Source organism: Macaca thibetana, chromosome 11 (assembly GCF_024542745.1).
Source record: "Macaca thibetana thibetana isolate TM-01 chromosome 11, ASM2454274v1, whole genome shotgun sequence".
Taxonomy (NCBI): domain Eukaryota; kingdom Metazoa; phylum Chordata; class Mammalia; order Primates; family Cercopithecidae; genus Macaca; species Macaca thibetana.
This window is the reverse complement of record NC_065588.1, coordinates 47,175,612-47,202,238: the sequence shown is the minus strand read 5'-3', so window position 1 is coordinate 47,202,238 and position 26,627 is coordinate 47,175,612. Positions and strand designations below refer to the sequence as shown.

Here is a 26,627-nt window from a genome sequence, read left to right as displayed (position 1 = left end):
TAGTGGGTTTGAAGCAGTATTTCACAATTTTGGTTTGCAATTCCCTTAATGATAAATGATGTTGAACATTTTTTCATAGCTTTATTAGTCATTTGTTTATCTTCTTTGGATAAATTTTTATTCAAATCCCTTGCTTTTCTTCTTTTTTTTTTTTGATGTCGCCCAAGCTGGAGCACAGTGGTGCGATCTCGGCTCACTACAACCTCTGCCTCCTGGTTCAAGTGATTCTCCTGCCTCAGCCTCCCTAGTAGCTGGCATTACAAGTGCCCGCCACTATGCCTGGCTAATGTTTTTATTTTTATTTTTAGTAGAGACAAGGTTTCACCATGTTGGCTATGCTGGTCTCGAACTCCTAACCTCAGGTGATCCACCCACCTCGGCCTCCTAAAGTGCTGGGATTACATGCATGAGTCACCATGCCCAGCCCCCTTGCTCATTTTTTAATGGGGTTGTCTTAATATTTAGTATTCTGATCAATTAACATGAGATGTCTTTTCACTTATTTAGATCTTTTTTTTTTTTTTTTTTTAAAGACGGGGAGTCTCCCCGCTCTGATGCCCAGGCTGGAGTACAGTGGCGCGATCTCAGCTCAACGCAACCTCTGCCTCCTGGATTCAAGCGAATCTTCTGCCTCAGCCTCCTGAGTAGTGGGGACTACAGGCATGGGCCACCACGCCCAGCTAATTTTTGTATTTTTAGTAGAGACAGGGTTTCACCATATTGGCCAGGCTGGTCCCATACTCCTGACCTCGTGATCTGCCCGCCTTGACCTCCCAAAGTGCTGGAATTACAGGTGTGAGCCACTGCTCCCGGCCTTACTTAGATCCTTTAAAATTTCTTTCAATAAGGTTTTATAGTTTCCAGTATATGTATTCTTTTTTTTTGAGACGGAGTTTTGCTCTTGTCACCCAGTCTGGAGTGCAATGGTGCGATCTCAGCTCACTGTAACCTCTGCCTCCCAGGTTCAAGGGATTATCCCACCTCAGCATCCTGAGTAGCTGGAACTACAGGTGCATGCCAGTCACCAGGCCTGGCTAATGTTTGTATTTTTAGAAGAGACAGGGTTTCACCATGTTGGCCAGGCTGGTCTCAAACTCCTGACCTCAGGTGACTGCCTGCCTCGGCCTCCCAAAGTATTGGGATTACAGGCATGAGCCACTGAGCCTGGCCTCCAGTATATGTGTTCTGTTTCTTTTGTTAAATTAATATCTAGGTATAATTTAAATTTATAAATTTAATTTTAAATCTTTTATACTTTGTTATTGTAAATAGAATTGTTTTTAAGTTTCATTTTTTGATTAGTCATTGCTAATATAAGGAAATACAGTTAATTTTTGTTATATTGATCTTACACCCTACAACCTTGCTGGAACTTGTTGATTAGTTCTATTTTAATAGATTCTTTAGGATTTTGTATATATAGGATAATGTCATGTACAAAGTGTTTTATTTAGTCCTTTCCAATCAGGATGCCTTTTATTTAATTTATTGACTAATTCCCTGAGTGCAATGTTTAGAAGTGGTGAGAGGGGATCTCCACATTATTTTCTTATTAGGAGGTTAGTTGTGGGTTTTTTGTAGATACTCTTCATCAGGTTGAGGAAGCAGCCTTCTATTTGTTTGTTGAGCAGTTTTATCATGAAAGGGTACTGGATTTTTGTCAAATGCTCTGTGTCTTGAGATGATCATATGTTTTTTGTTTTGATTCTATTAATGTGATGTATGACATTAACTGATTTTCAATTACTAAACCAATTTTGCATTTCAGGGATAAATCCTGTTTGGTCATGGCATATAATACCTTTTATATGTTGTTGGATTTAGTTTGCTAATATTTTGTGGAGTATTTTTTGTGTATATATTCATGAAGGATATTGATCTATAGTTTTACAATTGCCTTTTATTTGGTGAGTGTAGGCCATCTTCAGTATTGGCTGATCTTCCACTTTATTATTTCCTTTCTGTTTATTCTGTTTTTAAAATTCTTCTGTGTTCCTGCACCTGCATTATTTTGGATTATTTGAAGACTTTTCAAATTTTAATCTACTGTATATTTGACTAAATCTTTTTGTGTAGTTTTTTTAGTAGTTGCTCTAGGGGTATATAGATACCTAGCTTTTCACAGTCTACACAGAATCAGTATTTTACCACTTCAGGTGGAATGTAGAAACCTTACCACCATATTAGATCTGTTTACATTTCCCTCTCTATGTTGTAGATGTTTTATATATTGCCTCTGCATATATTAAAAACTCCACCAGAATCTCATAATTTGTTTTCAGCTGTCAAATTGATTGACTGATTGATTGAGACAGAGTCTCGCTCTGTCACCCAGGCTGGAGTGCAGTGGTACGATCTCAGCTCACTGCAACCTCCACCTCCCGGGTTCAAGCGATTCTACTGCCTTAGCCCCCCAAGTAGCTGGGATTACATCCTAACCCTTTTGGCACCAGGGACCGGTTTCATGGAAGACAATTTTTCCATGGATAGGGAAGTCGGGGGATGGTTTCAGGATGAAACTGTTTCACCTCAGATCACCAGATATTAGATTCTCATGAAGAGCATGCAACCTAGATCCCTCGCATGTGCAGTTCACAACACGGTTCACATTCCTATGAGAATCTAATGCTGCCACAGATTTGACAGGAGGCAGAGCTTGGGAGCTAACTAAGGCTTGCTCACCTGCTGCTCACCTCCTGCTGTGCAACCCGGTTCCTAACAGGCCACAGACAGGTACCAGTCCATGGCCTGGGGCTTGGGGACCCCTATTTTAAGGAATTCAGTAGGAGAGGAACCGTCCATTATATTTGCCCAGATGCTGTTTCTTCATTCCTTACCTTCAAGTTTCTTTCTCTTAAGAATTTTCTTAGCAGTTGTTTTATAGCAGTTCTGCTGGCAATGATTTCCCTTAGTTTTCCTCCATGAGAATATTTATTTGGCCTCCAAGTCTGAAGGATGTTTTCAGTAGACACAGAATTTTGGGTTGATCTTTTTTTTATTTTCGGTGCCAAGACCCAGGAGATACTTCTTTTTTCTTTTAGCACTTTAAAAATGCTATTCCGGCCGGGCACGGTGGCTCAAGCCTGTAATCCCAGCACTTTGGGAGGCCGAGGCGGGCGGATCACAAGGTCAGGAGATCGAGACCACAGTGAAACCCCGTCTCTACTAAAAATACAAAAAATTAGCTGGGCGCAGTGGCGGGCGCCTGTAGTCCCAGCTACTCAGGAGGCTGAGGCAGGAGAATGGCGGGAACCCGGGAGGCGGAGCTTGCAGTGAGCCGAGATCGCGACACTGCACTCCAGCCTGGGCAAGAGCGTGAGACTCCGTCTCAAAAAAAAAAAAAAAAAAAAATGCTATTCCATTTTCTTCTCGCTTCCATAGTTTCTGATGAGCACTCTGTAGTTATTCACATTGTTCTCTTGTAAGTAATGTGCCATTATTCTCTGGCTACTCATAAAATTTTTCTTTAACTTTAGTTTTCAGCAGTTTGATTATGGTAAGTCTGGGCAATGATTTATTTGTGTTTATCCTGTTTAGAGTTTGCTGACATTTCTGAACCTGTAAGTTTACATCTTTCACCAAATTTGGTAATTTTTCAGCCATTATTTCTTCAAGTATTTTTTCTGCACTATACTTTTTTCCTCTCTCTCTGTGACTCTAATGACATAAATCTTAGATCTTTAGGTATTGTCTCACAAGTCCCTGAGAATTAGATAATTTTCCAATCACGCTTTTTTATGTTCAGATTGGATAATATCCATTGAATACTCTTCAAAGTTGACTGTTTTTTCTCTCACTTCCATTCTACTATTGAACCCATCCAGTGAGGTTTTATCTCTGTTACTGTGTTTCTTGGCTCTGAAATCTCTATTTTATTCTCTTTACATACTCTATTTTTGGCTGAGAGTTTATACCTTTCAAGAAAATTCACTTACTTGTTGGAACAGTTAAATAATAGCTTCTTTAAAGTCCTTGTCATATAATTCCAACATTTGTATCATCTAGGAGTTGGCTTCTGTCAACAGTCTTTTCCCATGCAAGTTGAGATTTTTCCTTGTTCTTTGATACCAAGTAATTTTGGACACTTTCAATATTATGCTATCAGACTCTGGGTCTTGTTTAAATACTACAAAAAATGTTTTATATTCTTGTTGCATGTGCATATGTATATTTGAGACAGGGACTCGCTTTGTCGCTCAGGTTGGAGTGCGTGGCACAATCATGGCTCACTGAAGCATCAACCTCCTGGGCTCAAGTGATCCTCTGCCTTCAGCCTCCTGAAGCTGGGATTACAGGTGCACACCACCATACCTAGCTAATTTTTGTATTTTTTGTAGAGACAGGATCTCGTTATATTACACAGATTGGTCTTAAATTCCTGGACTCAAGCAGTCCTCCCACCTCAGCCTCCCAAAGTGCTGGGATTACAGGCATGAGCCACAGACCTAGCCTATATTCTTGTTTTAGAAGGTATCAACCTGGTTGTGTCCAGGTCACAAGTTCTAATCAGCCTTCTGTGGGTTCCAATGTCAGTTCAGTTTCCAAAGTCTCTGCAATGCTATTCATACCAATTACACATGTGCACCAGGTAGTGACCAGTCTAGAATTTGGGCAATGATGATCTATACTATACATAGTTAAGTTCTAAAAGTCTATATATGCTAGGGAAGCCCATTTTTATTCATTTTTGGTTGAAATGTAAGACGTGCTGGATTTAATCAAATACTTTTTTTCCCTGCATTTATTGAGTTGACTGTATTGTTTCTGCCAGTTCTCAGTTACCTGGTTTATGTCCTTGCACATTTGATGATTTTTGAGTGAATTAATATTTGATCTTTGCTAATCTGTGGCAATCCAGAAAGCTTAACTTTGAGAAGTTTCTTTTCAGATGTTATAGCCTCCTTGAGACACCCCTACCTCATAAAGAAATCTCAGGTTCAGGCTGGGCGCGGTAGCTCACGCCTGTAATCCCAGCACTCTGGGAGGCCGAGACGGGCGGATCACGAGGTCAGGAGATCGAGACCATCCTGGCTAACACGGTGAAACCATGTCTCTACTAAAAAATACAAAAAATTAGCCAAGTGTGGCGGTGGGCGCCTGTAGTTCCAGCTACTCAGGAGGCTGAAGCAGGAGATTGGCGTGAACCTGGGAGGCAGAGCTTGCAGTGAGCCGAGATCACTCCACTGCACTCCAGCCTGGGTGACAGAGCAAGACTGCATCTTAACAAAAACCCACAAAACTACCCAAATTAATCATTATTACTATTGTTCTAAAAAGCCAATGCTAACTGAAATGAATTGTCTTTGTTCACCATTCTTTCTTATATTTATATTCCTTTCATTTTCTTCTTCCTGAAGTATACACTTAAGTAGTTTCTTTTTTTTTTTTTTTGAGATGGAGTCTCGCTCTGTCACTCAGGCTAGAGTGCAGTGGAACGATCTCAGCTCACTGCAGCCTCCGCCCCCTGGGTTCAAGAGATTCTTGTGCCTCAGCCTCCCAAGTAGCTGGGACTACAGGCATGTGCCACCATGCCCAGCTAATTTCTGTATTTTTAGTAGAGATGGGGTTTCACCATGTTGGCCAGGCTCATTTTGAACTCCTGACCTCAAGGATTGTTCAGGTAGGCACAGAATTCCAGGTCAAAAGTTACTTTCTCTTTGAGTTTAAATATTGGAGCCTGAGTACAGTGGCTCATGCCTATAATACCAACACTTTGGAAGGCTGAGGTGAGAAGATCACTTGAGCCCAAGAGTTTGAGACCAACCTGGTCAACATAGTGGGACTCTATCTCTACCAAAAATATAAAAAAATTAGGTGGGCATCATGGCATGTGTGGGCATCATGGCATATGCTTATAGTCCCAGGTACTCAGGAGGCTGAGGAGCTGAACCCAGGAGGTAGAGGCTACAGTAAGCCGTGATCACACCACTGCACTCCAGCCTGGGCAACAGGGTGAGACCTCCATCTCAAAAAGCATGTAACAATTTAAAAATAAAAATAAGGATTTTAGTTCACTGTCTTATACTGTACTTCAAAAATCTGTTGTCAGCTTACTGGTCATTCCTTTCTAAAAACTGGTCTTTTCTCTTGGAAGCTTTTAGCTTTTAAGATCTCATGTTTATCCTTGGTGTTCTCCAGTTTTACTTCACAACATACATCTAGATGTAGGTTTCTATTAATTTATCTTGTTTGGGACCTTGTTTTCTTACACTGGGAAATTCATATCCTGGAAATTGCAGTCATTGTCATTGTCATTTTCTCTTGTAGAGAGAGTAGAAGCTGGAAGTGCCCTTCCCTCTTCTCTCTTTTTATCCTATGTATGTTGTATACTGGACCTTCTCATTCTATCTTCCATCTTAACTTCTATTTGTCTTTCTGTGTTCCATTCTAGGTAATCTACTCAAAGCTGTGTCCTCAGGTTCTCTAATTTTATCTTCAGTTACGGGTATTAACCCCTTATCAGATAAGTGGTTTGCAAATAATTTTTTCCCAGTTCGTAAGTTGCCTTTTCATTTTGTTGCTTGTTTCCTTTGCTAAACAGAAGCTTTTTTTAGTTTGATGTAGTCCCATTTATTTATTTTTGTTTTTGTAGCCTGAGCTTTTGGTGTGATATCCAAAAAATCATTGTCAAGGTCAGTGTCGAAGAGCTTATCCCCTATGTTCTCTTCTAGGATTTTTACGGTTTCAGGTCTTAACATTTAGGTCTCGTATCCACTTGGCACTGATTTGTGTAATGGTATAAGATAAAGATCCAATTTGCTTTTTTTTCTTTTTTTTGGAGACAAGAGTCTTGTTCTGCTGCCCAGGCTGCAGTGCAGTGGCGCAATCTCGGCTCACGGCAACCTCCGCCTCCCAGGTTCAAGTGATTCTCCTGCTTCAGCCTCCCGAGTAGCTGGGATTACAAGTGTGCACTACCACACCCAGCTAATTTTTCTATTTGTATTAGAGACGGGGTTTCATCATGTTGGCCAGGCTGGTCTCCAACTCCTGATCTCAGGTGATCTGCCCGCCTTGGCCTCCCAAAGTGCTGGGATTACAGGCGTAAGCCACTGCATCCGGCCAAAGGTCCAATTTCATTTTTTCTTGGAGACAGGGTCTTGCTCTATCACCCAGGCGTAGCTCAACTTCAAACTCCTGGGCTCAAGCCATCTTCCTGCCTTAGCTTCTAACGAGATGGGACTACAGGCATGCGCCACTATGTCCAGCTAAGTTTTGTATTTTTTGAAGAGACAGGGTCTTGCCATGTTGCCCAGACTGGTCTTGAAGTCCTGGGCTCAAGCAATCCTACCTCGGCCTCCCAAAGGGCTGAGATTATAGGCGAGGGCCACCCAATTTCATTCTTAACACTGACACGTGCTAACTTCTTTAGTGTACTTTGCACAGCACCACTTGAACTCATTTGGTACTATTATAACATGCAGGGCTTCACACAAGAGAGTACTCACCTGTAAGATGGGCGCCGTGCTAGGATCCCGTGGGCTTTCTGTGAGGAGCCTATGCTGTCGGATGAGTCCTGGGACTCCTCACTTTCTGATAAAGATGATACCTAAAAAAGAACTGGCGTTAACATGATGAACAATGCAGGTGGGAAAAGAAACAACTGAATTTTTACTTTTAGAAAAAAAAGATCTGTCTCCTGCCACTCAAATTCATTTGTACATTAAATCTAAGGTCTAAAAGAAAGGAACAAAAGGAAAAGGGAAAATGAGAAAGTTTATTCCAGGAGCCCAACCTATTAAAGTAGTATCAAATATAGCAGGCCCAGAGCTGAGAATAAAGTCTATCCCCCAAATGAAGCAGTACTGTTTTACCGGAGTTAAAAAGACTAGTCTCTGATTCATCCTCCACCCTATTTCTACACTGATGCACATTACTTTAAAGTGCTGTTTTATTACTAATCTACCTGACATGCTAAGTTTTAAAAAACCTGTTAAATATTCAACTGCTGACACTGAGACGACCATTAAATATACAAAGCCTGCAGGTCTGGAAAGAGGTCTGGGCTAGATACATAAATTCTAGAGGTCTAGCTTTTTAGAGTCCTTAAAGCCATGAGACTGGATGAGCTCACAGGGGTAAATAGAAGACGACTGAGGACTAGCCTCAGGAACACTGAGACCGGATAAAGAGGAGGAACAGCAAATGAGACTAAGATGGAGTCACCAGTAAGGATGAAAGAGAACCAAATGATTGAGCTGTCCATGGTAAACTAGTGAAGACAGCATACTGAGGAGAAAAGAATGATCAACCATGTCCAATGCTGTTTACAAGTCAGATAAAATAAGGACTGAGAAGAGACCATTAGATCTAGCAAGGTGGAGGTCACTGGCAAAGGCAGGTATAAATATATGCCATTTTAAAATCTGTATGATTCACTTTTATCTCATTTCAGAATTAAACAATACATGTAACACTTGGCATGCATACAATATGTTAATTTGTATAAACTACATCAATACAATATCCAAGTTATAGCAATATTTTACAACTGAGAAAAGTTGTTTTCAATGTTTTTTAAAATATTTTTTATTTTTTTATTTTTGAGACAGGGTCTCGCTCTGTCACCCCGGCTGAAGTGCAGTGGTGTAATGACAGCTCACTGCAGCCTCACCTTCCTGGGCTCAAGCAATCTTCCAGCCTGAGCCTCCTGAGTAGCTAGGATTACAGGTGCACACCACCATGCCCAGCTAATTCATTATTTTTTATTCTGACAGGGTCTCATTATGTTACCCCGGCTGGTGTCAAACTCCTGGGCTCAAACAGGCCTCCCAAAGTGCTGGGATTACAGGTATTGGTCACCATGTCTGGTCTCAATTTTTTAAGCGTATTAAAACTTTCCAACATTTGTCCAAAGTTAGATTGTGATATCCGACTTCATCTTTATATATATATATATATATTTTAAGATGGAGTCTCACTCTGTCGCCCAGGCTGGAGTGCAGTGGCACGATCTTGGCTCACTGCAACCTCCACCTCCTGGATTCAAGTGATTCTCCTGCCTCAGCCTCCTGAGTAGCTGGGATTACAGCCACGTGCCACCATGCTCAGGTAATTTTTGTATTTTTAGTAGAGACGGGGTTTCACCATGTTGGTCAGGCTGGTCTCAAACTGCTGACCTCATGATCTGCCCGCCTCAGCCTCCCAAAGTGCTGGGATTGCACGTGCGAGCCACCACACCTGGCCGACTTCGTGGCTCAAGCCTGTAATCCCAGCACTCTGGGAGGCCGAGGCGGGCGGATCACGAGGTCAGGAGATCGAGACCATCCTGGCTAACACGGTGAAACCCCGTCTCTACTAAAAAAAATACAAAAAACTAGCCGGGCGAGGTGGCGGGCGCCTGTAGTCCCAGCTATTCGGGAGGCTGAGGCAGGAGAATGGCGTAAACCCGGGAGGCGGAGCTTGCAGTGAGCCGAGATCCGGCCACTGCACTCCAGCCCGGGCGACAGAGCGAGACTCCGTCTCAAAAAAAAAAAATTAAATAAAATAACCCAAACAGGCCTTTAGAAGGAACATAAAAAATCAATTCTCCACATTAGTTACTATCTACAGAAAGCCTTCCCCTAAACTATTTAGACATCAAATTTCCAGAGACGCTTCTTTTATATGTTATCTCCTTCAAAAATGAGTTCTAGTATATAACTACTCATTTATATCCCACATTAAATCTATATCATTATATAGAATAGAATTAGTCACAACCCAATAATAATTAAGAAATAATAACCAGTAATTTAAAATAAGAAAAATCTGTCACTTTTCCTCAAGCATCATAAATACTTTTTTTTTTTTTTTTTTTTTTTGAGACAGAGTCTTGCTCTTGTCACCCAGGCTGGAGTGTAATGGCACAATCTCGGCTCACTGCAACTCCCGCCTCCCGGGTTCAAGTGATTCTCCTGCCTCAGCCTCCCAAGTAGCTGGGATTGTACAGACACTTGCCACTACGCCTGGCTCATTTTTGTATTTTTAGTAGAGACAGGTTTCATCATGTTGGCCAGGCTGGTCTTGAACTCCTGATCTTGTGATCTGCCCGCCTCGGCCTCCCAAAGTGCTGGGATTACAGGTGTGAGCCACCGTGCCTGGCCATAAAATGCTTCATTTCTAATCTAACTCATAAAACTACACTGTCCCTAAGCTTACTCCAAAGTCTTCCATTGAACTTAAGAAAATAAATTGTAAAACTAAGGAATTACTTGTAATTAAAATCAAATAATTTATCTTTAATAACAGCACCAGCAAATAAGAGTAAAATTTTCATATAAAAACTAAAAAATCCACGCAGCCACCTCCTTTCACATGTGAATACCACATAAAGATGCAGCTCCAGTTTTGACAACATTGCCATAATCAGGAGAAGAAAATGAGAAATACAGCTTTTCTTCTAGGAGAGCTGCTTCTAAAAATGAGAGATGACTGAAGGTATTCTGGGACTCACAGAAATCGGAAGATAAAATGGGAAAAGTAGAAAGAAAAGGAATCTAGGATGGCTCTTTCTTTCCTATTTTTGTCAGGCATTAATAGGAAGGTAGATAAATACAAATAAGAACTTTCCTCTACAACAAGACAACTCTTTTATTTGACCTCCATAAATTATACGGTAGGTAAGTACTGACTCCATAAAGCATATAGAAAGTACCTGGGATAAAAGGGTGCTTTCCTTTTTTAAAAAAAGTCCTTCATTTCCTTAAATCATTAGCAATAACTTTCCCTAAAATTGTCTTCTATTTTCACTAGGTATTATATACATGAAACCAGAAATTCTAAAACTTTTCTATTTGCCTGATTTGGTCTGCAGTCTAATTTATAAGACAACTTTATCTTGGTTTATAATATTATAGGTACAGCAACGGCAATGTATCTGAAGACTCAGGGTCTAAAAGTCCCAACTCTTGACCACTAAGTCTTCAAATTTCTGTACTGTGTGCACATGCGGTGGGTGAATTACAGAAGACTGAGCTGTCTGGATGACCCCCGAACCTGTACTTGCTCTCCAGGAAGAGGTACAGTTGTCACTAGTGCAGATCCTCTTAATGACAATAGAACAAATACGAATTCAATTAACAAAATATATATTGTACCTATGCATGTAAGATACCTGAGTTCTTAACACTGGAAACACATTTCAGAGCTGATTATATTGAATTGCATCATTAACCAAACATTAGGTACCTTCTATTGACCAGAGGCTGAACTAGGGACTGAGAGTACAAACTAACTATAACAACCAGAATAAGAGTTATAATAGAGGAAAATTACAAAGCACTGTACTGTGGGAGCAAAGAAAGGGTGTTACTTCATCTGGGTTTTGAACGATTAACAATTACTTGAGGGCTATGTATGGAGGGGCAGGAGTTAGGGGACTGGAAGGTATTTTAGGCAGACGAACTGATTGTGCAAAAACATGGAGAATCTTTAGCACATGCTCTTCTGAAGAGATGTGGCTGAAAACTAACCAAGAAACCAAGAGTCAAAAAGTGAGTAAAACACCAACTTTGGACAGCATCTTGAAAGAAAAATAAAATATTTCGAGCAAATGATTGAATCATGAAATTATAATTTATTTCTGTTGAAATCAGATGCGGTTTCATGGAAATACCACGATAAAATGCTAAACTAAGAAAAGTCCACTCATCATCCCTCAAGGCTCATCTCAGGTTCTACCTCTTCTAAAAAGCTTTCTCAAATATTTCCAGTTAACAGAGATCTCATGCCTTCCTCTGGACTACTCTGGTCCATACCATTCCTCTTGGACTTAAATCACAAAATAAAATCCTGGACTACTTCTCAGGCCCTGAAAGTAAGCTTCCTGCCTCCTTCCCTGTTCTCTTTCTTCACTTTGGGCTCCAAGAATACTGCTTTCCCTGTTTCCCCGACCCTTTTTTATTCTCCAAGAATATTGCTTTCCCTGTTCCCTTGTGTTCTTTGGGACTGAGTTTCACTTCTTCCCAGGCTGAAGTGGCACAATCTCGACTCACTGCAACCTCCGCCCCTGGGTTCAAGCGATTCTCCTGAAAGGAGCTGGGCACATTCCTCAGCCCCGGGCTCAAAACTCCCTGAGCCTAGCACAAACATCCCATCCTCCCATCCCACCACCATATATCTCTCAAACTCCCTGAGCTCAGTACAAACACCACCTGGAAAGTCTCCGATAAGGAGACAGCCGTTCAAGGTTACTGAAAGCGCAGGAGCCAAAAGAATTTCTTTGTTCCCCTACAACTTTCGGGCTATAAAAAGCAAACGCTCGCATTGTTCGGGGCCCTCTTGTATACTGTGTAAAGGAGGGACCAAGTTCGAACTTGTAGTAAAGATCCTTGCCGCTTGGCTTTGACTCTGGACTCTGGTGGTCTTCTTTGGGGAACAAACAGTCTGGGCATAACATCTGGGGGCTCGTCCGGGATTCCCCAAGCCCACCAGACCCCTGGTCAACGGATCTGCTAGGATCGATCTACTGATAGGTGAGCTGGCTCGTCTCCGTTTGTCTGTCTGTGTCTGTGTGTCTGTTCTGAATCTGAATCTCTGACTCGCGAGGTCTGAAACTGAGGCTGGCACAGTCCTGGCGGACGCGCTATAGGACAGCCAGTGGAGACCGGTGGGAGACGTCCCCTGGCTCTCTTCTGATTTAAATTGCGATCTGAGTTGCCGGAGCGGGTTCGCAATCCGGGCAACAGCCGAATCTGACCCCGGCCCCCGGGTGCGCGCTCGCAGTCTGAATCTGACCCCGGCCCCCGGGTGCGCGCTCGCCGTCTGAATTGCCCCGGTCCCCGGGTGCGCGCTCGCCGTCTGAATTGCCCCGGTCCCCGGGTGCGCGCTCGCCGTCTGAATTGCCCCGGTCCCCGGGTGCGCGCTCGCCGTCTGAATTGCCCCGGTCCCCGGGTGCGCGCGCTCGCCGTCTGAATTGCCCCGGTCCCCGGGTGCGCGCGCTCCCGTCTGAATTGCCCCGGTCCCCGGGTGCGCGCTCGCCGTCTGAATTGCCCCGGTCCCCGGGTGCGCGCTCGCCGTCTGAATTGCCCCGGTCCCCGGGTGCGCGCTCGCCGTCTGAATTGCCCCGGTCCCCGGGTGCGCGCTCGCCGTCTGAATTGCCCCGGTCCCTGGGTGCGCGCTCGCCGTCTGAATTGCCCCGGTCCCCGGGCTCCCGGCTTCCGGCGCGCGCTCCCGGCCCGGTCCCCGGGCTCCCGGCTTCCGGCGCGCTCCCGGCCCGGTCCCCGGGCTCCCGGCTTCCGGCGCGCTCCCGGCCCGGTCCCCGGGCTCCCGGCTTCCGGCACCGCGCTCCTGGCCCGGTCCCCGGGCTCCCGGCTTCCGGCGCGCTCCCGGCCCCGGTCCCCGGGCTCCCGGCTTCCGGCGCGCGCTCCCGGCCTGTCCCCGGGCTCCCAGCTTCCGGCGCCACACTTCCGGCCCCGGTCCCCGGGCTCCCTGCTTCCGGTGCCACACTTCCGGCCCCGGAGCTCCCCGGCTTCCGGCTTCCGGTGCCACACTTCCGGCCCCGGTCCCGGGGCTCCCCGGCTTCCGGCGCCACACTTCCGGCCCCGGTCCCCGGGCTCCCGGCTTCCGGCGCCGCGCTCCCGGCTAGCTATCAGTAATAAGTCAGATCAGATTTCCTCTAGTGGGATTCTAACCCACATTCCTTTACAGGAAAGGACTACAAATCGTTACAGGATGGGCAATACCCAGAGTACTCCTCTATCTCTCCTTACAAATAATTTCAAAGAAGTTAGAGCAAGGGGCCATGATCTTGGTATGGAAATCAGGAAAGGAAAGCTAATTACTCTGTGTCGCTCCGAGTGGCCTGCCTTTGATGTGGGTTGGCCACCCGAGGGGACCTTCCGACTTGCTGTCATCACTAGGGTAAAATCCAAGATTTTCCTACCTGGACATGCGGGCCACTTAGACCAAATCCCATACATCCTCATATGGCAGGACCTTGTTGAAAACCCGCCTCCTTGGCTGTCCCCTTTCCAATTAGCCTCTGAACCCTCTAAGGCACTGGTTGCTCGACCACTAAAAACCAAGCAACCAACTGCCCCCTCCCATCCTGTTCTACCTGATAGCGGGGACCCACTATTCACAGAACCCCCTCCGTACCCCTCCGGGCCCCAGGTCCCGGCCCCTCGGGCTGAGTCGCGGGAGAGAGCAGGCGGAGGGGAGGCGGCCGCCACTCACAGGCCTGCTGAAAGAGAAAGTAACTTTGAGGGGCCGGCGGGGTGGACGCGAGGGCGCACTTCGCGGACTAGCCCCCCCCAGCCGCCTGACTCCACGGTGGCTTTACCCCTCCGGGAAATAGGACCCCCAGATGACACAGGAATCCCCAGGCTCCAGTACTGGCCATTCTCCACCAGTGATCTGTATAACTGGAAGACTCAGAGTGCTCGGTTTTCAGACAACCCCAAAGATTTACTGTCTTTACTGGATAGTGTCATGTTCACCCACCAGCCCACTTGGGACGATTGTCAGCAGCTCCTCCGAATCTTGTTTACCACGGAAGAGCGAGAGAGAATACAGGTAGAAGCTAGAAAGCTGGTCCCGGGGGACGACGGTCAACCGACTGCCAACCCCGACCTCATAAACGCGACCTTTCCTCTGACCAGGCCGGCATGGGACTACAACACGGCAGAAGGTAGGGGACGGCTACGCCTTTATCGCCAGACTCTAATGGCAGGTCTCCGGGCAGCTGCTCGCAAGCCCACTAATTTGGCTAAAGTATATTCTATTCTGCAAGAAAAGACAGAGAGCCCAGCCACCTACTTAGAAAGATTAATGGAAGCTTTTAGACAGTACACCCCCATAGATCCAGAGGCTCCAGGAAGTCAGGCAGCTATTGTAATGTCATTCGTAAATCAGGCAGCCCCAGATATTAAAAGAAAACTCCAGAAATTAGAAGACTTGGAAGGAAAGCGGATTCAGGACCTCCTTCAGATAGCCCAGCGGGTTTACAATAACAGAGATACTCCAGAAGAAAGGCAATTTAAGGCCACTGAAAAAATGACCAAGGTCCTGGCAGCAGTAGTACAGAAAGAGCATCTACAGCCAGAGTACACCCAACCCAGGCGGCCCCCCAGGCATGATAATCTGAAAAAAGACCAATGTGCCTACTGCAAAGAGGCTGGCCACTGGGTAAGAGACTGCCCCAAAAAGAAACAACGAGGACAGGGACCCCCTAGGTCTACACCCGTACTAGTCACTCAAGATGAAGACTAGGGAAGACGGGGTTCGGATCCCCTCCCCGAACCTAGGGTAACTTTGCAAGTGGAGGGGTCCCCAGTCCAGTTCTTGGTCGATACGGGAGCACAGCACTCAGTCTTAGTTAAAACTAATGGAAAATTATCCTCCAAGTCCTCGTGGGTACAAGGGGCCACAGGAGTTAAGAAATACCCATGGACAACACAAAGAACAGTAAACCTCGGAGCCAAGAATGTAATCCATTCTTTCCTGGTTATCCCTGAGAGCCCCTGTCCCCTATTAGGGAGAGACCTGCTAACTAAAATGGGAGCACAGATCCATTTCCTCCCTGAGGGGCCCATCGTGACCAACTCCCACAATCAACCCGTGTCCGTCCTAACTATAACCCTAGAAGATGAGTACCGGCTCCACCAGGAGCAACCGGCCCCTGACCAGGACATAGCAACCTGGCTCCAGCAATATCCAGAAGCTTGGGCGGAAACGGGGGGCTTAGGACTAGCAAAACACCGTCCTGCTTTATTTGTTGAACTTAAACCTGGGGCAGACCCCGTGCGGGTACGCCAATACCCGATGCCCCTAGAGGCCAAGAAAGGAATTGCCCCGCATATCCGCCGGCTCCTTGACCAAGGAATCCTCTGCTCATGTCACTCACCCTGGAATACTCCATTGTTGCCGGTACGAAAACCTAATAGTGGAGAATACAGACCTGTACAAGACTTAAGAGAAATCAATAAGAGGGTTGTGGACATACATCCAACTGTGCCTAACCCATATACCCTCCTAAGCACCCTAAACCCTAAACATCAATGGTACACTGTTTTAGATTTAAAAGATGCTTTCTTCAGTTTGCCTTTAGCCCCTCAGAGCCAAAAGCTCTTCGCCTTTGAGTGGAATGACCCTGATAGAGGCATAAGTGGCCAACTGACATGGACCAGACTGCCGCAAGGATTCAAAAACTCTCCTACCCTGTTCGATGAGGCCCTCCATGAAGACCTGGGTGAGTACCGACGCAAACACCCTGAAATAACCTTACTACAGTATGTTGATGACCTCCTGATTGCTGCTGAGACCCAAGAAGCTTGCATCCAAGGGACCAAAGGTCTCTTACAAGCTCTGGGAAATCTAGGATACCGAGCCTCAGCAAAGAAAGCTCAAATCTGTAAATCAGAGGTAACATACCTAGGATACCTGCTTAAAGAAGGGCAGCGCTGGTTAACAGACGCCCGAAAACAAACTGTTCTGCAGATCCCCAGGCCGCAATCCACCCGACAAGTGAGGGAATTCCTGGGGTCAGCGGGGTTTTGCAGACTATGGATACTTGGGTTCGCAGAACTGGCTAAACCCTTATATCAGGCAACACGGGGGCAGCAGCCATTTAAGTGGACAGACGAAGCCGAGTCGGCTTTCCAACAGATTAAAACTGCCCTACTCTCCGCGCCTGCACTGGGACTACCTGATGTTACCAAGCCCTTCCACTTATACATAGATGAAAATAAAGGTATCGCTAAGGCAGTAATAACTCAAAACTTAGGCCCCTGGCGGAGGCCAGTTGCCTACCTGTCAAAGAAGTTAGACCCAGTGGCTGCCGGGTGGCCCCCTTGTCTCCGAATGATTGCAGCCACGGCTCTGATGGTGCAGGATGCTGATAAGCTTGTCATGGGGCAAGAATTGCGGGTCGTTACCCCACATGCCATCGAAGGTGTACTCAAACAGCCACCTAATCGATGGATGAGTAACGCCCGACTCACCCACTACCAAGGATTACTACTAAATCCTCTCAGGATAACTTTCCTGCCCCCAACGACCTTAAACCCTGCCTCGCTGCTGCCCAACCCGGACCTGGACGCCCCACTCCATGACTGCACCGAGATACTAGCTCAGGTGCACGGAGTTCGAGAAGACCTGCAGGATCGCCCACTTCCTGACGCCGACCTCGTCTGGTTCACTGATGGGAGCAGCTTCATGCATCAGGGCCAGAGGTACGCTGGAGCGGCAGTGACTTCAGAGACTAAGGTAATCTGGGCGGAACCCCTGCCCCCGGGGACATCGGCCCAGAAGGCCGAATTGATAGCGCTCACCCAAGCTCTTACCTTAGGGGTGGGGAAAAAGCTGACGGTATATACAGACAGCCGATATGCTTTTGCAACAGCGCATATACATGGGGCCATTTACAGGGAGCGGGGGTTACTAACGGCTGAAGGAAAAGAAATAAAAAACAAGCAAGAAATCCTAGCCCTGCTAACAGCCCTATGGAGGCCAGAAAAGTTAGCCATTGTGCATTGCCCAGGGCATCAGAAACTAACTACTCCAACTGCTCAAGGCAACTTTCTAGCGGACCAAACTGCAAGAAAGGTGGCGAAGGCTCCCAGCCAACTCCTTGCACTCCAGCTCCCTGACCCGGGCCCCCGGGACTTGCCATATTTCCCTGATTATTCAGAACAAGATCTCCAGTGGATTGACAAGCTTCCCCTGAAACAGATCCAGAATGGGTGGTGGACTGATACTAATGACCAAACCATCCTACCAGAAAAATTAGGACAACAAGTGTTAGAACACATTCACCGAACCACCCACCTGGGTGCTCGGCGGATGATAGACCTGATCAGACGCTCTAAGCTCAAGTTCAGACATACAGCCGAGATGGCCAGCAACATCGTGACAAGTTGCAAAGTCTGCCAGCTTAACAACGCCTACCCCCAATCCCAGGCTGCAACGGGAACAAGGCTCAGGGGAACCAGGCCCGGTATCTACTGGGAAGTAGATTTTACTGAGATAAAGCCGGGAAAATACGGGTATCGGTACTTACTTGTCTTTGTAGATACTTTTTCAGGGTGGACTGAAGCATTCCCCACCAAGAAAGAGACTGCTCAGGTTGTAGCAAAGAAAATCCTGGAAGATATCCTCCCCAGGTATGGCTTCCCCGTCCAGATAGGGTCAGATAATGGGCCGGCCTTCGTCGCTAAGGTAAGTCAGGATTTGGCTTCCATCCTTGGGGCAAATTGGAAACTACATTGCGCTTACAGGCCCCAGAGTTCAGGACAGGTAGAGAGAATGAATCGGACCTTAAAAGAGACCTTAACTAAATTGACTATGGAGACTGGCGCTAATTGGGTGGTCCTTCTCCCCTACGCTCTGTTCCGGGCCCGTAACACCCCTTACAGACTGGGCCTTACTCCTTATGAAATTATGTATGGCAGACCCCCACCCTTAGTTCCCGGCCTAAAAGATGATCTGCTCAAGTCCGAAACAGAAAATGTCTCTGAACTCTTGTTTTCCCTACAAGCCTTGCAGAAAATTCATCAAGAAATCTGGCCCAAGCTGAAGGAACTATATGAGACCGGTCCCCCGCCGACACCCCATCCGTACCAGCCGGGAGACTGGGTCCTAGTCAAGCGACACCGACAAGAGACCCTAGAACCCAGGTGGAAAGGACCACTCCAGGTACTCCTAACCACACCCACCGCCCTGAAGGTAGAAGGCATCGCATCGTGGATCCACTACACCCACGTCAAGCCAGTGGACCCAACCTCTGATCTTCTGGGACCAATCACGGCGGCGGCTGAAGCACCGGACACGTGGACTGTGGACAGAGCTAGGAACAACCCCTTAAAACTCACCCTGCGCCGGCAGCATAGCTCACTGCAAACATGCAGTTAGGTAGTCTAACCCTAATGTTAGTCGCCCTAGTGGCCGCTGGAGAAATCACAAAACCAGCTCATAATCCCTTTGTCTGGAGATTCTGGCTTTATGAAAACCGAACCCACCCTGGGCAACCTCATAAGCCCGGAAAATTATTGGCCAGTGCTGATTGCCCTTCCTCAGGGTGCAACAGCCCAATTCTACTAAATTTTACTGGTTTTCAAATAGCCAAACCTATGACACCAATAATATGCTTTGAGTTTGATCAGACTAAATACAATTGTAAACACTATTGGTGGCACCAAAATGCTGGCTGTCCTTATAACTATTGTAACATCCACAGACCCCGTTATTGGGGAGAGAGAAAACAGTTAGACCCTAAATGGCCCTTCTATCGTAGACGGGATAGAGACTTTCCATATACATGGATAGTTAGAGACCCCTGGAACTCCCGCTGGACCACACCTCAACATGGGGCTGTATACTACTCCCCCTCCTCCACATGGCCTAGCAGTCACCTCTATCTGTGGCGAGGCCTAGTGCAAGTACTGCCCCTGGTCCACGGGAATATCCAACGACAGGAAAACAGACTAACACAAGACTTACGTCCTTTCTCCTGGTTAAAGTTATTACAAGAAGGACTAGAACTTGCTAACCTTACAGGACTTCATAGCCTGTCTGGCTGCTTCCTGTGCGCCACTCTAGGGCGTCCACCGCTAACAGCTGTCCCTCTGCCATGGGGACCCTCTACCTTTGCCCAAGCTAACAACCTCCGAAACCACTCGTATGCTCCTATCCTGAACGTGCCCCTATACCTAAACCCCAGTCAGGAGAAGTTTCCCTACTGTTTCTCAGGAACCAATTCCAGCCTCTGCAGCATCACTGCAACGCCCCCTAACATCACCTTAAGGGCTCCATCAGGCATATTCTTCTGGTGTAATGGAACCTTATCTAAGAACCTACCTAGTCCTTCTGTTAATAACCTACTATGTCTCCCTGTCACATTAGTTCCCCGGTTGACTCTACTAACTGCTGGCGAGTTCCTAGGGTATACCGGTAACTGGACTAGTGCTGTTATTCACCCAGACCCTAGACCAAGACCTGCACGAGCCATATTTCTCCCCCTCATTGCAGGAATCTCCCTCACCGCATCCTTCATTGCGGCCGGACTGGCGGGGGGAGCCCTAGGTCACACCCTCATAGAAAGTAACAAGTTATACCAACAATTTGCCGTTGCTATGGAGGAGTCGGCTGAGTCCCTTGCCTCCCTTCAGCGGCAGCTCACGTCCCTAGCTCAGGTAACCTTGCAAAACCGGAGGGCCCTAGACCTACTCACTGCAGAAAAAAAGGTGGTACATGTATATTTCTAAAAGAAGACTGTTGTTTCTACATAAATGAATCAGGACTTGTAGAGGACCGGGTCCAACAGTTACGCAAGTTAAGCACTGAAGTAAAAACACGGCAGTTTGCTTCAGCTGCAGACCAATGGTGGAATTCCTCTATGTTTTCTCTGTTAGCCCCCTTCCTTGGACCCCTGCTAAGTCTACTATTTCTGCTTACCGTAAGACCTTGTGTTGTTAACAGAATTTTACAATTTGTTAGGGAGAGATTTGACACCGTACAACTCATGGTCCTCAGAGCCCAATACCAACCTGTAAACGCTGAAACAGAATCAGACCTATAAGACCCAAGATTGGCTCTAAAGATACCTGAAAAGAAGGGGGGAATGAAAGGAGCTGGGCACATTCCTCAGCCCCGGGCTCAAAACTCCCTGAGCCTAGCACAAACACATCCCATCCTCCCATCCCACCACCATATATCTCTCAAACTCCCTGAGCTCAGTACAAACACCACCTGGAAAGTCTCCGATAAGGAGACAGCCGTTCAAGGTTACTGAAAGCGCAGGAGCCAAAAGAATTTCTTTGTTCCCCTACAACTTTCGGGCTATAAAAAGCAAACGCTCGCATTGTTCGGGGCCCTCTTGTATACTGTGTAAAGGAGGGACCAAGTTCGAACTTGTAGTAAAGATCCTTGCCGCTTGGCTTTGACTCTGGACTCTGGTGGTCTTCTTTGGGGAACAAACAGTCTGGGCATAACACTCCTACCTCAGCCTCCAGAGTAGCCCGGATTACAGGCATGAGCCACCACCCCCGGCTAATTTTTGTATTTTTAGTAGAGACGGGGTTTCCCCATGTTGGCCAGGCTGGTCTCGAACTCCTGACCTCAGGTGATCCACCCGCCTCGGACTCCCAAAGTGCCAGGGTTACAGGCGTGAGCCACCGCACCCAGCCTCCCTGCTCCCTTTCTTCTTTCACTGAAAGTTCTTTTCTTCTTCCCAAGACTAGATGAAACAAACTCCAGTCTCATCATCCCTCAAAATGCCTAGGGTCATGAAATTCTGTATAAAATGTATCCAGCCACTGAGAACTGTAAACTCCATTTGTAGCACAAACAACGCCATTCAACTCCCCTCGTACTAACTGACCAAATTCTTGACCAATGGCTTTTGTCAGGCCAAGGATGTGTCCCTAGAATGACCCCAGAATCCCCTTAAAATGCCTGCCTGAGAAAGTTCAATTCTACCAAAAGAATTTACTGTTTGTTCCAGAAAAACTTGACTACAGGCCCCTATCCTCACTTTTCTTACAGCATTTTAGAAAACTTGCTGTTACGAATCCTTTCTCTGTCCCGTCAGATGTAAATATTCTAAAACCTAGAAGTCTTTCTTTGGGCCTGTAAATGTAGTAACCAAGAAAGAAAAGACATGGTCCCTGTCTCCCAGTCTGTGGGAGAGTAGGAGCCTAACTTTGACAAGTGCCAATGAGCAAACAAGATGGCTAATCATAGTGACAATTCCTTCCCTCCCCCGAACATCTTATGTACTTTTCCTTTAGAACACCCCAATATTTAAAAAACTTTCCATCTGTTGTGTTTCAGTGGAGCTGAGCTCAGTTTATGTTGGAGTTTCTCTCCTATACTGCAGTAATCTGATAAAATCTGTCTTGCCAAATGTCCAGCTCTGTTCCTCTCTGACAGTACCCCAATATGGGCATACAGAAATTGAAGAATAAGAATAGACAAAGAGCTGGGTGCAGGGGCTCATGCCTATAATCCCAGCACTTCAGGAGGACAAGGCAGGCAGATCCCTTGAGCCCAGGAGTTCAAGACCAGCCTGGGCAACATGGTAAAATGCAGTCTCTACAAAAAATACAAAAATTAGCCAGGTTTGGCAGCGCACGCCTATAGTCACAGCTATGTGGGAGGCTAAGCTGGGAGGATTGCTTGAGCCCAGGAGGTGGAGGTTGTGGTGAGCTGTGATTGTACCACTACACTCCAATTCTAGCCAGGGTGACAGAGTAAGAACTGTCTCAAAAAAAAAAGAACCCACAAGTCTTAAGAGTCTAGCTCTAGAGTTACCATTACACTTGGAAAACATTAACAAAACCGTCTCCCCACCTTTCAACAACTGAAGCCACTCAGCTAATGGAGAGAACATATGATAGGATTAATTTACATCTCTAAAAGGTAAGGGCCATCATTCCTCAAAGGTTTCTGGCAATTCATGTGATTTAATACAAGCTGTGGGTCTGGCAGGTTGAAAAGGAAAAGAGGCACCAGATTTTGACTTAGCTAGTAGTAGTAGTTCCTATCCCTTATTACTACGGTTTGCCTAACCTCACAAAATGCTCATTACTCACGGTCTCAAAGTCCTGATTCTCTTCCCAGCACCAATCTCAAACCTGATAATCTAAATATTGAGAGACCTTTCAAAGGAGGAAACGGAGGAGCTGGTCCCCAGTCTTTTTTGTCGGGGGGGAGGGGGCAGGGTCTCACTCTGTCAACCAGGCTGCAGGGCTTTGGCACAATCTCAGCTCCCTGCAACCTCTGTCCCCTGGGTTCAAGTGATTCTCCTGCCTCAGCCTCCCGAGTGGCTGGGATGACAGGCGCCCACCACCACGCCCGACTAATTTTTTTATTTTTAGTGTATGTGGGCTTTCACCATGTTGGCCAGGCTGGTCTTCAACTCCAGGCCTCATGTGATCCACCCACCTCAGCCTCCGAAAGTGCTAGAATTACAGGTGTGAGCCACCGCACTCAGCCAGAACTTCATACTACTTCTCTGTCCACTGGTTCACTTATATTCTAAAGATTCTAGATTCTAAATTATCAGTCCAAAATCTAAAATAGAGCAAGAACAACTGAAAATAAACAGTAAACAGGCCAGGCGTGGTGGCTCACACTTGTAATCACTTTGGGAGGCCAAGGTGGGTGGATCACCTGAAGTCAGAAGTTCAAGACCAGCCTGGCCAACATGGTGAAACCCCGTCTCTAGTAAAATTACAAAAATTAGCCAGGTGTGGTGGCGCGTGCCTGTAGTCCCAGCTACCCGAACCGCTGGAACCCAGGAGGTGGAGGTGGAAGTTGTAGTGAGCTGAGATCGGCCACTGCACTCCAGCCTGACCAACAGAGCGAGACTCTGTCTCAAAAAAAAAAAAAAAAAAAAAAGATCTCATTTAATATATATTAACACTGAACTACGTATCACAGTCGATAGCACTGTTAACTCATGTCTGAATGAAACTTATCTAATACATGTATTTCCTCCATAAGGCACATCACAGCCTTCTTGCACTTAGAACACAAGATAGCACTTTGTACTATACCTGGGAGTCATTTTTAAATAGCAAAATCACCAACAAAAAGGAGAAAAATGCAAAAAATGTAGTTATACTAACTAGACTGCAAAGAGGCCAATTGTTTATACTATGAGAGCTGATGCAAGAAGAAACAGCGTCACCTTGTTTGACTTCAGCTAGGAATACAGGGAATGACTCAAATTTTTTGCCACTTGGCACATGTCCATGAATAACCGCAAAAGTACCATGAGTATTGTTTTTGGAGTTAGAATTTTATCAAGTAGGCAAATTTGCAAATACAGAATCTGTGAATAATAGGAACCAGTTCCAGCTACTCAGGAAGCAAAGGCAGGAGGATCACTGGAGGGCAGGAGTTTGAGGCTAAAGAAATATGATCATGCCACTGCACTCCAGCTTAGGCAACAGAATAATACTCGGTTTCCAAAAAAAAAAAAGGGGCCAGTTGCAGTGGCTCATGCATGCCAGCACTGCACTTTGGGAGGCTGAGGTGGGTGGATTATTTGAGCTTAGGAGTTTGAGACCAGCCTGGGCAACACTGCAAAAACCCCATCTCTACAAAAAAATCCAAAAAATTAGCCGGATGTGATGGCACACACTTGTGGTCCCTGCTACTTGGGGAGCTGAGGTGGGAGAATTGCTTCAACACAGGAGGTCAAGGCTGCAGTGAGCTATGTTCACACTACTGCATACCAGTCTGGGTGACACAATGAGACCCTATCTCACAAAAAAAAAAAAAAAAAAAAAAAAAAAAAAAGATTGGCTATAAAAGTTAATTTTTATTCCTCATCTTATTTGACCTATCAGCCACATTTTACACAGCTGACCATCACTCATGCTGATTTCCAAGATTTGAGTTACTCTTGATTTTCCTCCTACCTCACTGACAATCCCTCTTCAATCTCCCCAAACTCCAAATGCGAAGGAAGCCCAGATCCATTGACTCATCTCTACAATACTTACCCTTCAGTCATCCCATCTAGTCACATGACTTTGATCACACTACACCCACGTTAAAGAGACATCGTTCCACAGTTCTTGGATGCTCTATTTTTCTCTCTGTCCTTTCCTTTGTTTTCTGTTTTCACTGTGGGTAATTTCTACTGACCTATCTTCAAGTTCACTGATTCTTTTCTTAGCTGTGTCAAGTCTACTATAAACATGTACTTCACCTGTGTCACCATTTTTTTTTTTTTAGACAAGGCCTCACTCTGACGCCTAAGCTGGAGTGCAATGGTGCGATGTTGGCTCACTGCAACCTCTGCCCACTGGGCTCAAGCAATCCTCCCACTTCAGCCTCCTGAGTAGCTGGGACCACATGGTGCACACCACCATGCCTGGCTTGTTTTGTTTTGTAATTTTAGTAGAAATGGAGGCTTGCCATGTTGCCCAGGCTGGTCTTGAACTCTTGAGCTCAAGCAATCTGCCTGCCTCGGCCTCCTAAAGTGCTGGGATTACAGGCGTGAGCCACCACACCATTTTTATTTCTGACATTTCCATTTGACTTTTTCATATAGTTTCCAACCCTCTGCTGAAATTCCCCAGCTGTCCATGCATGTTTTCCACCTTTCCCACTGGAGCCTTTAACATATTATCCATTGTTATTTGAAATTCACTCTCTGATAGTTCCAAGTTGGGTTATTATCCTGAGTCTGGTTCTGTTTATTGTTTTGTTTTTTGACAGTGAGTTTTTTGTGTGCTTTTGGTATGTGTTTTGTAATTTTTGCCTGAATGATAGACATCATGGGTAAGACAGTACAGACTAAAGTAAATAGTATTTATCTTCAGAAATGGGAAAACAAGAGGGTACACCTCTTCACTAGGGGGTGTGTGTGTAGTACACGTGTAGGGAAGGGGTTGAGTCATCTATTCAACAATTGAGCTGGGTTTGGATTTTGTTGTTGTTTGAATTACCTTAAGAGTACTACCAGCTTCAAATTCCTCTAGCGTGACTTTCTGCTTAGGGTGGGGCTGGTATGTCAGAGGGTTTTTTCTCATTGTTCTTGCCACATACTCAGCCTTAGGCTTCATCTGTGCTTCTGACCCAAAGAGGCTCTCTCCATACTCTTGTCCCTCCCCCAAGGGTAGATTGCTATTGCTTGACTTGACAGCAGCAACAGGGAGGTTCTCTGTTCTCCTGGTCCAGTCTCAGTCTCAGGTAGGCTCTACGTCCCTTGGTTACAGGGGATGGGGCTTTCTCCCAGTGGCAGAAAAACTCTAACAGTCCAAGCCCTTAACAGTTTCCTGCCATTTCCTCAGGGTTTGTGGGTTTTCTTTTTCTTTTTACTTTTCCCAGACACAATGGAAAACAGGGTTTATTCCCTTTCTCCTAGTGGCTTAAAGATTTTTTTTTTTTTTTTTTTTTTTTTTTTGAGACGGAGTCTCGCTCTGTCACCCAGGCTGGAGTGCAGTGGCCAGATCTCAGCTCACTGCAAGCTCCGCCTCCCGGGTTCACACCATTCTCCTGCCTCAGCCTCCCGAGTAGCTGGGACTACAGGCGCCTGCCACCTCGCCCGGCTAAGTTTTTGTATTTTTAGTAGAGACGGGGTTTCACTGTGTTAGCCAGGATGGTCTCGATCTCCTGACCTCGTGATCCGCCTGTCTCGGCCTCCCAAAGTGCTGGGATTACAGGTTTGAGCCACCTCGCCCGGCCAAGATTTTTTTTCCAAAGGAAAAAAAGGTCCAAGTAGGCCTATACCACCTACCAAGGCATTCTCTGGTCTTCCTTGTGTCCCCGGCCCCATTTTTCTCCTAAGCAACTGTTGGAGGTCCTCGGAGAAAAACCTACAAGAGGGTATGAACTGTCTTTGTGTCTGCAGCTCCCAAGGATTCTACATGCTCATGCTTGCCTACGCTTGGACTTTAGCAATTCATTAATTTTCCTGCTGGTATGCAGCCCTGCTTTCTTAATGTGCTCTGCCACAGGTGAGCCACGCCCACACCCCACCTCTATGAGTTTGTTATTATTTTATAGAACATACAACATATTTTTGTTTTAGGGTAAGAGTAACATTCTTTCCAGCTTTCTACATCCTAGGGGGAGTTTGGAAATCATTCCATGATTATAAATACCACCTATATAGCCACAGCTCCTAAATTTAGATTTCTAGTCTGGACCTCTCTCCTGGACCCCAGACTCATGTTTCTAGCTGCCTACTGGAT

The 26,627-nt window shown here is 46.0% G+C and overlaps 1 protein-coding gene across 8 annotated transcripts in view; it reads right to left on the bottom strand.

Annotated features, from left to right (window-relative positions):
* Positions 1-26,627, bottom strand: part of ATF1 (activating transcription factor 1) — a 69,940-nt gene that overhangs the window by 18,203 nt on the left and 25,110 nt on the right. For 7 of the 8 annotated variants that reach the window (XM_050748788.1, XM_050748786.1, XM_050748791.1 and 4 more), the window contains one exon: positions 7,446-7,546. In XM_050748788.1, the coding sequence (XP_050604745.1) occupies positions 7,446-7,546 (101 nt within the window). Of the gene's footprint in view, positions 1-7,445; positions 7,558-26,627 lie in introns of all 8 variants that reach the window. The other variant, XM_050748793.1, reaches the window with a different exon arrangement.